The following is a 15,486-nucleotide window of genomic DNA, read 5'->3' on the forward strand; positions in this document are numbered from 1 at the left end:
TATTATTATTATTATTATTATTATTATTATTATTATTATTATTATTATTATTATTCGTTTAAATATCAAATTTCGTCGAAATTTGAATTTATACGTCTATCAATAAAAATTATTTTTATAAATCTTTTTAATTATTTATTTACAATAAACTTATGTACTTTGCATTAAATATTCAATTTTTTTTGACTAAGCAAACACTTTTTATTGTCTATTATTAAAATTAAAACAAATTAAAAATCAAAAATTTAATACTTTTTAACCCAACCTTTAAAAAGTTTAAAAAATTCAAAATATTTTGAAAATTATACCATGTAGGTATAATTGGTATAAGAAATGTTTATATTAACTACAAACATTTACTGAAAATTTTAACTATTTATAAATATTCATTTTTAAATAGTAAAATATCGATTTCATCAATAACTGTTTTCAAAATGTATTTTTCATATATATTCAAATTCAAACAAAAATTGTCTACCTACTTCTTATTTTAAAAGATTAAAATAATATCATTTTTCAGTAAACTATCTACCTTGTAGGTACAAGGTCTAGATATAATTTACTGTTTTAATGACATTTTAAAAATCTAACTTTGTAATTTGTAAACTGTAAATATATACTTGTTTTCCTTTTTCAATTAAATATGTTATGAGTACTATGAGCTTTATACACATATACATATTACACATTTTCAAAACGCCTTAAAACCGTAACATAAAAAATTAAAGGTATGTTTAGGTACAAAGATTGTTTATAATATTAAATCAATCAAAACCTTCATATATCTATAACTAAGGAGCAAAAAAAATATCTATTTACAATTTCGTTTCAAGTGCAAAAAAAACATTAAAACAAATATTTATGGTATTTAAATTATTCTGTTCGAAATTTTTAAAACGAACATCGAATTTTACTATTAACAATTAAATATTAGACTATGAATTTCACGATTATCTATAAAAAAGTTTAAAGACATTTTTAAACTATATTTATTTACATAAATTAATCTTGTTCGTCCTAAAAGTTGCAATTATTGTTGTTTAGTTGTTAGATTTGAAACAATTCTTCTCTTTTAAATTAGAACAATATTAAAATATCATATTTTTATCGTTTATACATTGATAATAGTTAGTATGTACACAGTAAATATAATTAAAATATTATTTTTAATAATGTTAATTAATTCCCATCTTAATTCTAATTCGATTCTATGAAAATGTATTACATAATGCATGTTTATTGTTCGGTTTATACCTGATAACATGACAATAAAAAATGTCTTTTCTATACACAATTAAATGCGATACAATATTCAATGAAATTATTTATATTAAAACTTAAAAGACTAAATCTTTGTGTTTTATATAGTACTGTAGTAGTTTTAGCGTCATTGCTTAAATAAATATTATTTTATTAGTTCATAAGTAAACAACGTATGATAGCTATAAATAAATAAATAAAAGCTGATACTTTTATTTTTTGTTCAAAATAATAAAACACAAAAACATAATTTACTGATTATTATAATGTATAAAAATATACTATACTTAAAATTATAGTAAATATTTGTCTTTATTTTAAAAAATCAGTCAAAAATATTGATTTCTTAAATATTTAATATACGCGGAAAATAAGAACTATTTTTAATAATATATGAGATAAATAAAATTATAAAAAAATAGGCAGTGGATACCACTCTGCAGTGTATTAACTACTAGGTATCGAGTAGATCACTTTTAAATTTGAATTCAATAATATATAATTTTATACAAAAAACGATTCTGAGCGAAAACAATCTATCAGCCTGGATTACTAAACTTTCGTATGCTTTTTGATATAGCTATTGAAATAATTTATTTCACTTTAGTTTTACGATAATTTGATACAACTTCTTTCTGAAAATATTGCATTAATTAAATTATTAGTATTTAATTATTATAATTATATATATTTTTACGGTATTATAATGTTATATAAACTTATTTAACCCAAAATTTAATAACATTTTTCCGTAAATACCGTTTAACATTAAAAATAAGTGCATAGTATAAATAAATAATATCTTAAGGATTTTTTAAATTTCAATATGAGTTACTTATAAAGAATATTATATTGTATTTTCAAACCTTACTTATAAAAATTAAAGATTTTATACATTTTTAACACAAAATACTTATTGTTTGTAATTTTTGTGATTTTAACAAATTTTGTAAACATTTAAACTTTAAATAGATATATAAAAAAAAAATATAAATATGCATTTTTAATACGCTTATACAGATATAAGAACAACTAAGTGGAGTCTTGTATTATATTTTCGAGAATTTTATCTATCAAATATTTTTTATTGACATTCATAGAAAATAAACTGAAAACAAAATCAAAAAATTCTTATGCCCATAAAAACTCAAAAATAATCAAAATATTTTTAAAATTATATCATGTATAATATAAACAGTTGATGAAATTCGCAATTATCTACTATTATTTTTTTTTTTTAATTACTAAAAAAACAAAAATTGTTTCAAGAAAAATAGTTATTATATTATATGTAAATATTAAATGCTTCAAAATTTTAACTTCAAGCGTTCATAAAATATTAATTTAATTTTCCTGTAGACATTTATTTTTATTTTTAATAAAGGTTTATAAATGCATAAAACATTTTGAATTAAATTTTCGAATTTTAGGTATAAACAAAATTTTTTTATTAAATTTCTAACTACAAAATATTTTGTAATTTTTAAGATTTTGACGAATTTGTTAAACTTTTAAATTAAAATCAAAAATACTTGTTAAATGTATTATACTTACACAGTATAATTAATGTTTTACATTGAGTATCTATAACTATGTTATCACCGATATTACTGTATAAAGTATAACGTAGGTAGTAGGTACCCATCTACTCATTTCTATAGACTATAAGTATATAACTACGTATAAGAAATATCAATGAGTAGGTAATGAGTAAATATTATATATATATATATATATTATATAATATATAATATATATATGCATAGTACTATGTATAGGTAGATATTTATTATGAAGTTTGTTTTAAATATTGTTTTATTTAGCTTATTAAAATAAGTAAATATATAATAATAGAAAGGTACTTACCCAATACTGAAAAAAATATATATCTTTAATAAATTCTTTTCGTAAGTATGTACACAAACAACTGGATTCAAACACTTAAAAAGGAAAAATGTCCACTAAATTCACACAAAACGACTAAAGTGATAAGAGGCTACACGTTAAGTAATGACAGAACAGTGAGACTATATTAACCCTGTGATCGGTCTGCAGTCGAGTGCCGCGGCCGAAAACACACGATTCGGGCGATCGGAATTTGCTGATTCTCAGTTTCTGCAGCGTATTCTACGAATCTCACGATTTTGTGTAAGGCGATCACGAATTATTGCTGGCATGGTGTAAAACAATCCTCATAATATTAAAAAACAAATTTAATGACAAATCAAAAACCGCTATACGACAAAATAATTTGAGTATTTAGTTAAAACAACGAAAAATAAATATCAATTTGCTTAGATTATTTTGCTATTTTAATAATTATTTTTTTCAAATTTTCTTAAAAATAATGTATGATTTTAGCAAAATAATTGCCAGTAAATACAATTTCTTTTGAGAAAAGTATAGATACAATAAGTGTTTACATATTTAACATTTATATATATATTTGAAATTTGAATACACGATAATATTAGTTGAATCTAATATCATTTATTTGAACAAGAATCCAAAAAACCTATCTTCATAATATACCTATTTATGTGTACTTTTATGATATGCGTTCAAGAATATACATCTAAATCTAAATATGTCTGATAAAATAAAAATGATTCAATAAATAATTTTTTTTTATAAATAGGTACCTATACTTGTATCATATAATTTCGTTAGTAATTAGTATTTGAACTTTGGTCTACCAAAATAGCTAATTAATTTATACGCATTATTTGAAATCAATAGGTACTGTTTTCTTGTAAATATACTTAAACATCTCAATGAGACAATTATTTAGATAGGGAGTAGTAAAAAAAAAAAATAATATGATACAAACACATAATTTTAATAAAATTTTATCATTTATTCATAACAATATTGTAAGTACTTAGAACCCTACAAAACATTTTTATAAGAACAATATGGTGTAAGTACATAGCATTAAATTTTATTACGGCATCAACAATATGTTTTAAAATGTATTCGACTTGGGTAACTTTTTTCTACAAAGTTATTTATTCTACTGCTATCAGTATGAGTAGTGTAAATAAATAATACAAATATGGTTAAGTATTATAAAAAAACACTATGATTTAATATTTTAACTTTAAATGTTTTATAATTGCCATGCATGATGTAGATTGTAGGAACAAAGTTTAAAAATATTATTAGATTAAAATAAACGCAATTAAAATAAAAACATGGAGTTTGTACAAATTCTCTGTAAATATAAATAAAATAACATCGTTACACATTTAGGTTTAATTATAGATAATATATTTCTATAATAACTGTTACAAAACTAAGTTGATAATAACAGTACACCTCAATGTCTTTCCGATCATTTTCTGTAAATGTTTATTCGCATAAAATTTTGTAGATTAGCTATAACTGTGAAAAATAAGGTATATACCTATATATTTGTAAGAATAATTTATTGATAAAACACCTACAATGAAAATTAAATATAACATTTAAAAAAATCATATCATATGCGTATTTGAAATTATTGTTTGAAAAAAGTAATAATTGTTTAAATATATTTATATATTATTATACGAGTATACACGAGTTTATAAAATTAAATATTTTAAAATAAACTTAATGAACAAAGACCCCAGGTATAATAAGAATTTTTCCCAAAAAATCTATTTTAATTTTTAATATTTTTATACAAGCATCATAGCTCTAAAACCATACACTTTTACATAGGAGCAATATAATAATACAATTATATATTATACTAGATATTTAAAACGCATTATTTGTAAGTTCTGTATGGGTAATTTTTAAGCTAAATTTATTAATAATTATTACATCATGCGGATTAGAGATTAGGTCTGAACAATCTAATGATGTAATTTTAACATTTAAAATAACTTCAAATGTCTATATATAATATTAATAATGGATTTATCCCATAAACAGTAAACGACTTATTTATTTATCATACAAACAATTTAATTTAAAAAATCTTAAAAAAATATTTATAATATTTGTATTTTTTTAAAGTTCGAAAATAATAAGTCTAAGTTTTGTTAAAAGTTTTTCGGTACTATATGATCTTAAATAGACAAGATAAAATTTCTAAACCTGTTTTCAAAATCTTATTAAAAAACTTAAGTAGGTATTTTATCAAGACAACTAATTCGTTTTAAATTAAAACAAATTTAATTTTTTTTTTATATATAATCATATAATAACACAACAACATTAATGACATAATACCACCTGTAACTTACTTTGAATTAGTATTAAACATTATATTATTTTATATTAAAATTACCTTAATGTAATTTGTTTTAAAACTCTTTTATCACATCCGTGTTTGTTATTACCATCTTACAAACGTATATAATAGCAAATTTGTATTTGGCAGTTCCATTTTTGTGTAGTACTTAAACTGTAATATTAAAGTGAATAGACCTTTTATCAAAATATAAATAAGATAATTATCTGTGTTTACTTAAGATTATTTACGATAAAATACTAGTAATATTCTTACCTGATAATAAATCAATTAACTTTAACTTTTACTCTACGACATAATAAGCAAAACTTTAGTTTTTTCAAGGCTAGGCCAACATATTTTAAAATTTTTCTCCTCCCTAGTTAAAAAAAAATATTAACAATTACATTTTTACATTTTTTAATATTATAAAATAATTATAACTATATTTATGCTTTGGTTTTTATTTTAGAAAATCATTTAACCTGTAACTAATCAGAAGTCTTGAGAGCTTGTATTATTTTTTTTTACTTTGCCTGTCACAGTGTTACTACTGCCGCGATATCGTTCTCTAAACTATCAATAATTAAAACTTATTTAAGGAACTTAATGGGACAAAAACAATTATCAAACAAGCGATTTATTACAGGAGGAAGGTCATGTGATATATGGACAATTATTGAGGCACTGAAAATAAGTACATATAAATTGTTATAAAATACTCAACATTTTATATTTCACAAGGGTCAATCGTCAATTGTCATTTCCGATTGATAATAATAATAATAATAACACAATCTATAGAAATCTATAGAATTTCTATGAAACTATAAAGTGTGGACTAATAAAGATTCATACACACTTGTCACCTTACAAACACATAGATCAAGTGCCGTAGATAAAGTGCAGTCAATATAATTATAACTCACTCGCACTAATGTCGATTTACAAACTAACATACATGCATGCCTCATCCACTCCAATACAATATGTAAATTAAATTGCCTAGAATTTACTCCTTAATAATTGACCAGCACCAATACCCTAACAACTTACTTCAGAAACTATATTGGATCGATATCAATAAAATGTTATACTAACAGATTCCAAAAATCCAATATTCAAGTATAAAATTACAATTTTACAAATTGATTACAGAAATAAAATGTAAAAAAATAATATTAAATTTAACTAGATTACATTAAATGGAATACTCAAAAAATGATCTTGTAGATGTCAGAAAAGTTTAAACAGTAGTTTGAGCCAAGTTCTATTCTGATTCTCCATGAGATGATTGCACATCTCAAATGGATTGGTTAAAAAATCGAAGAGCACTGATGCCGATTTTTCCATGAACTGAGTTATACTAAACCTGATATACACTGATATAGTACTATATTTTATATATTTTGTTTCAGTAATTCAATAAGTATTATGTATATTGTTAGCCGTTATACCAACATATGTTGTAACATATTATACTGAATAATTTTATTGTACATTATTTATATTATAGTTTGCATTTCTGTATTAATTTTTAGTATTAGTCATAACTATTGTTCATTTTTAGAAAAAAAAGGCAAATTATTTGAGTTACACTAAAAAATAAAAACAAAATTAATTTTATTAAATTCTTGTTTAGCATAAAAATTTCTGTTTATTCTCATATTATATTATTTATTCACCAATAATTATTTCATTATTGACCTTTCAAAAGTACCAAACAGAACCAATTTGATATCAGAAACTAGGTACTTTAAATAATAAAAATCAAAGGATTTTTTCTATTATTAAGCCCTTCAAATTAACAATTTATCATAATATATTCCACAATGGTATTGCTAATTTCATGAATTTGTTACTGTTTTACTATTTTTTTTTTTCATAAATTGTATGTTACATACAATATGTAAATATATATATATATCATTAATTAAACAATCAAACTAAAGGTATTAATGTATCATAAATTACCAAGTAATTATTGAATAACAGGTATTGTAAATTAATAATATTTTATACGTAAATAATGTAGTACGTTTAAATATATAATTAAATATATAGTGGTTAAATAAATTATCATTTTTTTGTTATAATAAAAAAATATATATTTCATGAAAGCTATTAAGTTCAAAAGATATAAGTCTGATTGATATAAAATATATTAGCTAAATAACCATGTGGATATTTGAATGTTAACTTGTAATAAAATTTACAACAAAATCATATTAATGATTAAAAATATTTTATAACAATTTAATAATAATAAAAAAAAATATATTATAAGCATGCAATAATACAACACAAAACTTGTTATTACACAATTTTAAAAAATCTATTGCTCCCAACAAAATAAATGTTAAGTATAATTGAAAAAATGAATAAAAAAAAATATAATTTTATAAATTTAAAAATGTAAAAAAATTAAATGTTAGTTTATAAAAAAGATTTTTTTTTATTAATTAATTATTATATGTTAAACAACATTTAGATAAAATAATAATATAAATCTAAATATTTATAATAATATAATACGTATGTAATATGAAACAGAAAAACAAAATTTTTTTAACAGGATATGATTCTTAAAATTTAATTAGACAATTTTAATTTAAAGAATTATTTTTAACTGTTCATTAAGCTTTAACAATAAACAAAAATATTAAATGAATATATTTTCACTCAATGTTGAAAAGCTGTTAAAAGTAATTACATAAAGACTTACAAAGCTTCACAAGCTAATAAATTTAAAATTATCAATTAATGGACAAAATATAATAATTTATAAATCTGAATTGTTTGTATATTAATATTTTTATTTTTTATTTTTTGCAATAAATCTCAGTAAAAATAATTAACACTGTTAAAATATGTTTGTACTTATGATAAATGGAAATTCAAGTAATTTCCAGGTTAACCCTGTTAATTAATTTAACTAAACAGGTCGATAATTCTATATCTTAATAAATAAATATTATAGTTTAGGAAGCACCAATAAGAACGGACCTTAAAATATATATTTTAAATTAAGCTGCATACGAATATATTTTGAATCTGAGGAAATTTCAATACCGTTTTTTTTTTAAATAGCTCCTAAATAGTCATTGCTATGTATTTCTGCATATTAAACTGTAATATATATAGGATACATATAAAAATTTAACATTTTATGTAAATTGAATAACCGATTTCTAAATTAAAAATCCATTTAAAAATAAAATCATTATCATAAAAAAAAAAAAAAAATAATAATAATACTTAATGACACTTAAAATCTATGAATACAATGTCTTTTCCACCCATTCTTCCATTGTAAATGAGGCAATATTTTTGTTGTCAGGATCACGTTCTTTGAACATATCTAAAAAAAATAAAAATTTCTCGATTATATTTATCTTATTTCATCAAAAAGTAGAAAAAAAAATATTTTGAAACAATTTAATAGTTATAAATTATAATATTATTTATAATATATGGACAAGTTAAGTCAATAAATGTACATTTTTATAATATGGAAGTTATGATTAAATACCCCTACAAACTGCAGTGATGGCGGTAAAATTTTATTGTCTTCCTCTACAACAGTAAATAATTGTGTGTGATTACATTTTAACGTCACCATTACTGTTATAGGGTGTTAGAACCTATAGAAACTAGTTTATGATAGCTTATATATAAAGTGTGTAAAATCATCAGTCAAATGACTAATTCGAAAATTATTTACTCATTTGTCATAATATGAATTTTTACTTTAAGTACAAAATAACTGTATACATATGAATATAAATATTATATAAATATTTCAATAGTCTATCTAACTATATTACGACAGATAGGCAATAGAGACATCTCATTAGATAATTTTACTTAAATTGGGCGATTAAAATATGCAATTTTATAGCTTTTAATTAAACAAAATTAAACTTACCTATCATCGTTTTTAGTCTTACAGCACACATAATAAAATCGTCAAACATTATATTTCCATCTTTGGTTGCATACCGATGACACATAATATTAAGGATATGTGTGTTAAGATGATAACCAACTGAATTCAATGCTTGTCTAAGTTCAAATCCATTTATGTAACCCTTGCTTTCTTTGTCGTACATTTTAAAGACAGTCTAAATCAGAACATAAATTTAAAATTTTATAATACTCAAGTGCCTTAGTTTAAATTTCTAACAAATTTAACATTTACTATTTAGTCAATTGTTTTTACCTTCCACTGTCTGATATCAATCCACAGACTTTTGAATTCTTCGAAACCAAGTTTACCTGATCGATCCCAATCCATCATAGCAATCATGCTACGGCATACATCTTTAGAAAATCCAGCTTTTTCCATTTCTGAAAATGTTAACTTTTATAAATACAATATAATTTAATTTAGACTAGATAGTAATTACCAACACTGTCATAGATTTTACTCAAAAACATCTCTTGATTAAAAAAAAAAAAAAAAAAAATACTTACTGAACGTAGATGCTAAAGGCGATCCCTGACAGAAAGCCTCACAGAATGTCTGAAGTAAGTTGACAAGGATATTATCTTCAGCATTTGTATTACTTGCCACATCTACAAATGGTATAATCAAATAAGCAACTATGTTAGTTGAGGTTCAAACTCATGCATACAACCAATAACTTTATAATTTACAAGTATAAAATAATAATATTAAACAATTATCTGTAATAATTCATTCTAAATTTAAGATCTATAATTTTTTGATAGAAATAAAATCATGTCTTAAGTTTTTTACAATTTATTAATCATATTTATATAGTTTATAATTATGAATCTATAAATTACTAAAATACCCAAAGATTTGTAAAATTCAATATTTAACAAATAAAATTATTTTTTAAAATAACTGATAGATATAATAATTATAAAAGCATTTGATTTGTTAGATGAATTAAATATACACATATTTGATAAGGTGGTTCAAATTAGTTAATAAAATAAGCTAAACAAAACACATTTTGGTATTGTTAAGGATATGATTTAACATTAAATTAATATTCACAAATCTAACTCTGAATTTATTATTTGGAGATCTGCCACACACTGATTTATTATATTTATGAATGTTCTATGAAAATTTAATGAAAATATTTAATTAACATAATCTGTATCATTAAATTTAAAATTATACAAGTTCATAGAATACATTTGTAAGCAAAGACTTAGAAATTCAAGACTATTTATTTTATTATGAAACTAAAATATAAATTTATATATTTATGTATAAAAAACTAGTGACTCTTAATTTCGAAACTTAATAAAAATAATGATAATAATAATACTGAATATCATAGCACAGTAAATAAATGTATACATTCAAAAAAATATATAGGAAATAAATAATCGATGTGTGGTATCCTCTTGTATATAATACATTATTTAATTAAGAAACACACTAATAACGTAATTATGTAGGTAATTAAGTTTAAAAGATTTTAGTATTAATTTACTCCAGTTCTATTTTTATGTAACAATAAATAACTATAGATTTATATGTATATGTGCAAATAAAAATGTATTGAAGTAGATGCACATTTTGTAAATTTTTAACCCACCATTTCTCATAGCATAATCCAAAATATCTTTGAGTTCCATCCAATCGACTTCTTGATCAACACCAGCCAATTTAAGGAAGAATTCTTTGATTTTCTCATTAGCTTTATCAACTTTATCTGGCTCAGGCTCTTGTTCTTTAATCTAAGTAAAATGTCATGATCATTTAATGTAAAATAATTATTTCTAACACAAATAATAATACAAAAAACATATTAACATTACCTTCACATCGACTTCACCCATTCCAACTTCATCATCAAGCTCCCTATAAAAATATTGTTAATTAGAATAACAACAAATTTGAAGAGTTGATAATAATTATCACTTACGCCATGTTATTTTCATGTTCTGAGAATACTCGAAGTAAAAATTCACCTTGTTCATTCGGATCGAATGTGGAGGGCACAATACAATATGTACCTGGTGGTAGACTGAATCGACTACTGACTTCTCGTAAATTAATAAATGTGGGACTTCTTGCTGTAGACGCGTTATACTTAAAAAAATTTGTATCCAGTGGTTTCGGTAAGGAATCTGGGTTGATGAGCTAAAACAAATCATATTTTTTTTTTATATATATTATTTAAATAAATAAACTGCATACCTATTGTTTTTTTAAAGTTATAAACACATATTTTTAGTTTAATATGTATATAATGTTATATATGTATATATGTTTTATGATACCTGATACACAGCAAATCCAATTGTTAAACATTCAGCGCCTATCTTTCGTTGAGCACGTCTATTTTTTTGCATTAAAGCAATAATTACGGTACATTTATGCTCATCGTCCTCATCATCAGGATCTTCTAATGTGATACGATACTGTGGATTACTTGCAAATGTTTCTAAATAAAAAGAAAAAAATATAAGCTATTATTGCATCACAATTAATTTTATAACAGTTTCAAAAAATATACCTAGAAAATTACGACATCCACCAGCAGTAGCACCTCGGACCCATTCGCCTTCAAACACACTCATTTCCCATCTTTTGTTAGAGTCTTCACCAAGTTCTTCTTTAGTAAGGAGATCAGGATTTAAATTGCAAATTTCCAATCGAGAGAAATATTTAACGAAATCTTTATATGACATCCAAAACTCGCCATCAGCATCAAATACCAAACCTAATGATTGTTTGTCAGAATCTGATATAAACCTCCACTCAGCTGATCTATAAAAGAAAATAATAATTTTAATCAATAAATATAATAACATTTTTATGCTCTACCTATAATTATTAATATTATACGACTACAATTTGTAATTTAAACTAATACTCACTTATCACTCCACGGACCATTCCATTCTGCTTCATTGCCCCATGGATTTCGAAGTCTGAGTAAAGGTATTTTACCAGTTGTATTTGGAGTTGTAATGTCTACATATGTTACCCTGGTTATACTGTATGCATGACCTTTAACCAATCCTTGAGGTGTTTCCATCTCAGTAATGCTTGGGTCGGCCTATTCACGAAACAGATAATTAAATTAAAACATATTTTTTGTAGCAATTAAAAAATTAAATTACAATTTGTAAATGGAAAAAATTAGGGCTGTTGGATTAAAGCTATCCAAGTACAATATCATACCTAATCTCAGCTATTATAATTTTGTAACTAATTAAAATTACATAAAAATGGAAAATTATTTTTGTACTACAATAAATCGAAATAGACACTTTAAGGCTTATGGAGAGTAAATAAAGACTCTACAATTTGTATTACCTCTCCACGCCAAAGAACCAGCGGTTAAGTACAATAACCCTGTATGGAGTAAAATTATATATTATGTACAAAAATTATTTTTTAACTTTTATTAAATCCAATACATATAATTTTTTTATTTTACCTCAATAGAGCATCCCATTAGTGATTGCCGTTGAAAAGCTTTCAACATGATCATAAACAAATTGGCCGGAACTTCACTTAATTCATACATTTCTGATACACCACCAGTGAAATCCTCCATAGCCTCACATGTGCTACCTCCTTTTAATGCTTCGTATGACCCATGAATTCTAGTAAATTACATATTTTGTAAAAAATAGTGCTAACAGAAATAAAATTAAAGAAACAATGATTAACAGCTTTAATACCAACTCAATAATATGGTTCATCAATAAATAACATGTTATAGCATTTAACTGACAAAATAAAATTAGTTACCATAAGACGTTAAAATGACAAATATGAGGTTAATACAATCGAATATCATATGATATTTATACATAGTTTTAATAATTATTTAACAGCTAATGGTGTATACAAAAAGGAATTGTGGATCTTATGGATCCTCTCTTGACCTTTTTTCATAATTGTTTGCATGAGGCACTTGTAAATATTATTTATTAGGCATTTAATTTATTTTGCTCAAAGATTGATATTTTTTAAAATTCAGAAAATAAATAATATGAAATTAACAATGAATAACAAATATTATTTCAAATAATAATAATTAAAAGTTATTATATAGGTACTTTTAATGCTCAATTGTCTATCAGTGTTGATTATGGTAAAACAAACATATTATATTCAAAATTTATAGAACATAATAAATTATATATAATAATTAAGGATACTTTAATTTTATTAAAAAATCTATAGTTTAACTAATTAAAATATCTCACCCGGATAAAACTAGAATAGATAAGTTTGTCTTCCTGGTATATTATCACCGGTACATAAAAATGATGGCAAACGAAGTTATTTATGAATTTAATTTAAAATATAAAATGTTATAGATTTTGTGTTTTATAATATGTTTATGATAATAAGTCAATAAATAAATAATATAGTAAAGTATTAAATAATAATATTGAAGTATCATGTTTATAAAATCTTTAAATATACATTAGTAGACTTCGTGTGACGAGTGTACGTAGTCGTCATTGAATACTTGCAATGGCTGTGTACTTGATTAATCCTAACAAATGTATGTTAAAGTTATACTTAATTACATATCTATTCTCAATATTTTCTACGTTAACATTGTTATTACATTGTGGCAATTTTAAGAAAACATGGAGAGGAGTTAAGAGAAACTTCGTTTAAATCTATCGCCCGTCCTCAAGAAAAAAACCTATACTACTATTAACGAAAAAAATACTAAGAATATTCATTTTTTTTTTTTACTCAAAAATTTAATTTTTTTCAATTGTGTTATTATTGTACTTTGATAGATGGAAATCAAAATGGCCATTATTTACAAATATTATATCACATTAATGATACTAAAGTAAACAAGTGGTTATGGATAATAAATATTTTCAATTGCTTACTTGGCATATGCTTTCTCCAATAATGCACTCCAGAATTCATTTTCAGTTGCTGAATGAAGGAATATCAACTTGCCATTATAAGTTGGTAAACGATCATCAATTACCACATCAACCCATCTACCATACTGCCAAAATCTAAAATAATCAAAGAATATAATACGATCCAAATATCAAATAAAATTAATAATATATTTACCTAAAGTGAAATATACCCGCGTATTTACTATCGAATCCTTGATCATTTGGCACTACTTGATGAAAGAGTTTTTCGTTCAAAGTCAAATTGGCTACGGCAGCTAACAACCAGCAGTCACCTGTTAAAATTATTGAGCTTATAAATTTGCATAAAATTTAGACTTTAGAGTATTGACCTATGTATTATTATTTAAATTAATTTTTTTTAATGTAATCGGATTCTAAAATGAATAATCCACAAACAGATTTAAAATGATTAAATTCAATTTATTTACCCAATTCTCCTTGCTGTACATCGAATCTTGAAGCACCTTCAATAAATAATTGAGGATTACTTGCGATCTCCTATAAATCAAATTCTCAATGTTATTTAATTAAGTATATTTAGACTGTAATTTTTTTTTCAATACGATTTATTTAAAATCTATGCTCACGTTTGGTCTTCGCCATTCAAATCGTTTATCTGGCAATTTGCTATAAAATATCGAAGAATTGACTGTATCAAAATCCGGATCTTCGAAAAGTGCTCCTCGTTGTAAGCATTGATCTCGGAGTACTTCAAAGTCCTGGACATCTCCAGCTCTCGGTCGAAAACCAGAACCTCGTTCACCAATCTTAAACATTTAAAATATAATAATTAAAGTTATTTATTAATTTGTTTAATAAAATATATTCAAATTTTTTTCAACAACCACGATCAAGTATAACACTTTCATATTATGTTGCAAACATTAAATTAACCGTTATTGTATTTTTTTGTGATTATATCATTTTCATTTCATTAAAGTAAAGGTCAACATTTCCCAGTGGAGTTATAACGCTACAATAACTGACAAGTTAAATGTTTCGGCTCATTATTTATCGTATTAGATTTTATATAAATATAGGTAGGTACATATAATGTATTACACGCAATTAATTTAGTGTCATGTAAAATATCTGAG

The 15,486-nt window shown here is 23.1% G+C and overlaps 2 protein-coding genes across 5 annotated transcripts in view; both read right to left on the bottom strand.

Moving 5' to 3' along the window:
* LOC112592462 (calpain-A-like) overlaps positions 1-3,282 on the bottom strand; it is a 12,778-nt gene extending 9,496 nt beyond the window's left edge. The window contains exon 1 of the mRNA XM_025336515.1: positions 3,127-3,282. The gene's annotated coding sequence lies outside the window, so the exon portion shown is untranslated. The remainder of the gene's footprint in view (positions 1-3,126) is intronic.
* Positions 3,283-8,313: 5,031 nt separating this feature from the next.
* The window catches only part of LOC112592464 (calpain-A), a 45,315-nt gene continuing 38,142 nt past the window's right edge, over positions 8,314-15,486 (bottom strand). For 3 of the 4 annotated variants that reach the window (XM_025336521.1, XM_025336520.1, XM_025336522.1), the window contains exons 2-16: positions 14,977-15,156; positions 14,818-14,887; positions 14,544-14,661; positions 14,348-14,482; positions 12,919-13,087; positions 12,353-12,534; positions 11,989-12,242; positions 11,753-11,916; positions 11,395-11,612; positions 11,288-11,330; positions 11,065-11,206; positions 9,959-10,060; positions 9,705-9,832; positions 9,411-9,606; positions 8,758-8,843 (exon numbers count right to left, since the gene is read on the bottom strand). In XM_025336521.1, the coding sequence (XP_025192306.1) occupies positions 8,758-8,843; positions 9,411-9,606; positions 9,705-9,832; positions 9,959-10,060; positions 11,065-11,206; positions 11,288-11,330; positions 11,395-11,612; positions 11,753-11,916; positions 11,989-12,242; positions 12,353-12,534; positions 12,919-13,087; positions 14,348-14,482; positions 14,544-14,661; positions 14,818-14,887; positions 14,977-15,156 (2,187 nt within the window). Of the gene's footprint in view, positions 8,844-9,410; positions 9,607-9,704; positions 9,833-9,958; positions 10,061-11,064; positions 11,207-11,287; positions 11,331-11,394; positions 11,613-11,752; positions 11,917-11,988; positions 12,243-12,352; positions 12,535-12,918; positions 13,088-14,347; positions 14,483-14,543; positions 14,662-14,817; positions 14,888-14,976; positions 15,157-15,486 lie in introns of all 4 variants that reach the window. The other variant, XM_025336519.1, reaches the window with a different exon arrangement.

The sequence above is a fragment of the Melanaphis sacchari genome, unplaced genomic scaffold (genome assembly GCF_002803265.2).
Source record: "Melanaphis sacchari strain LSU unplaced genomic scaffold, SCAv2.0 Contig177_pilon_pilon, whole genome shotgun sequence".
In the NCBI taxonomy this organism is placed as follows: domain Eukaryota; kingdom Metazoa; phylum Arthropoda; class Insecta; order Hemiptera; family Aphididae; genus Melanaphis; species Melanaphis sacchari.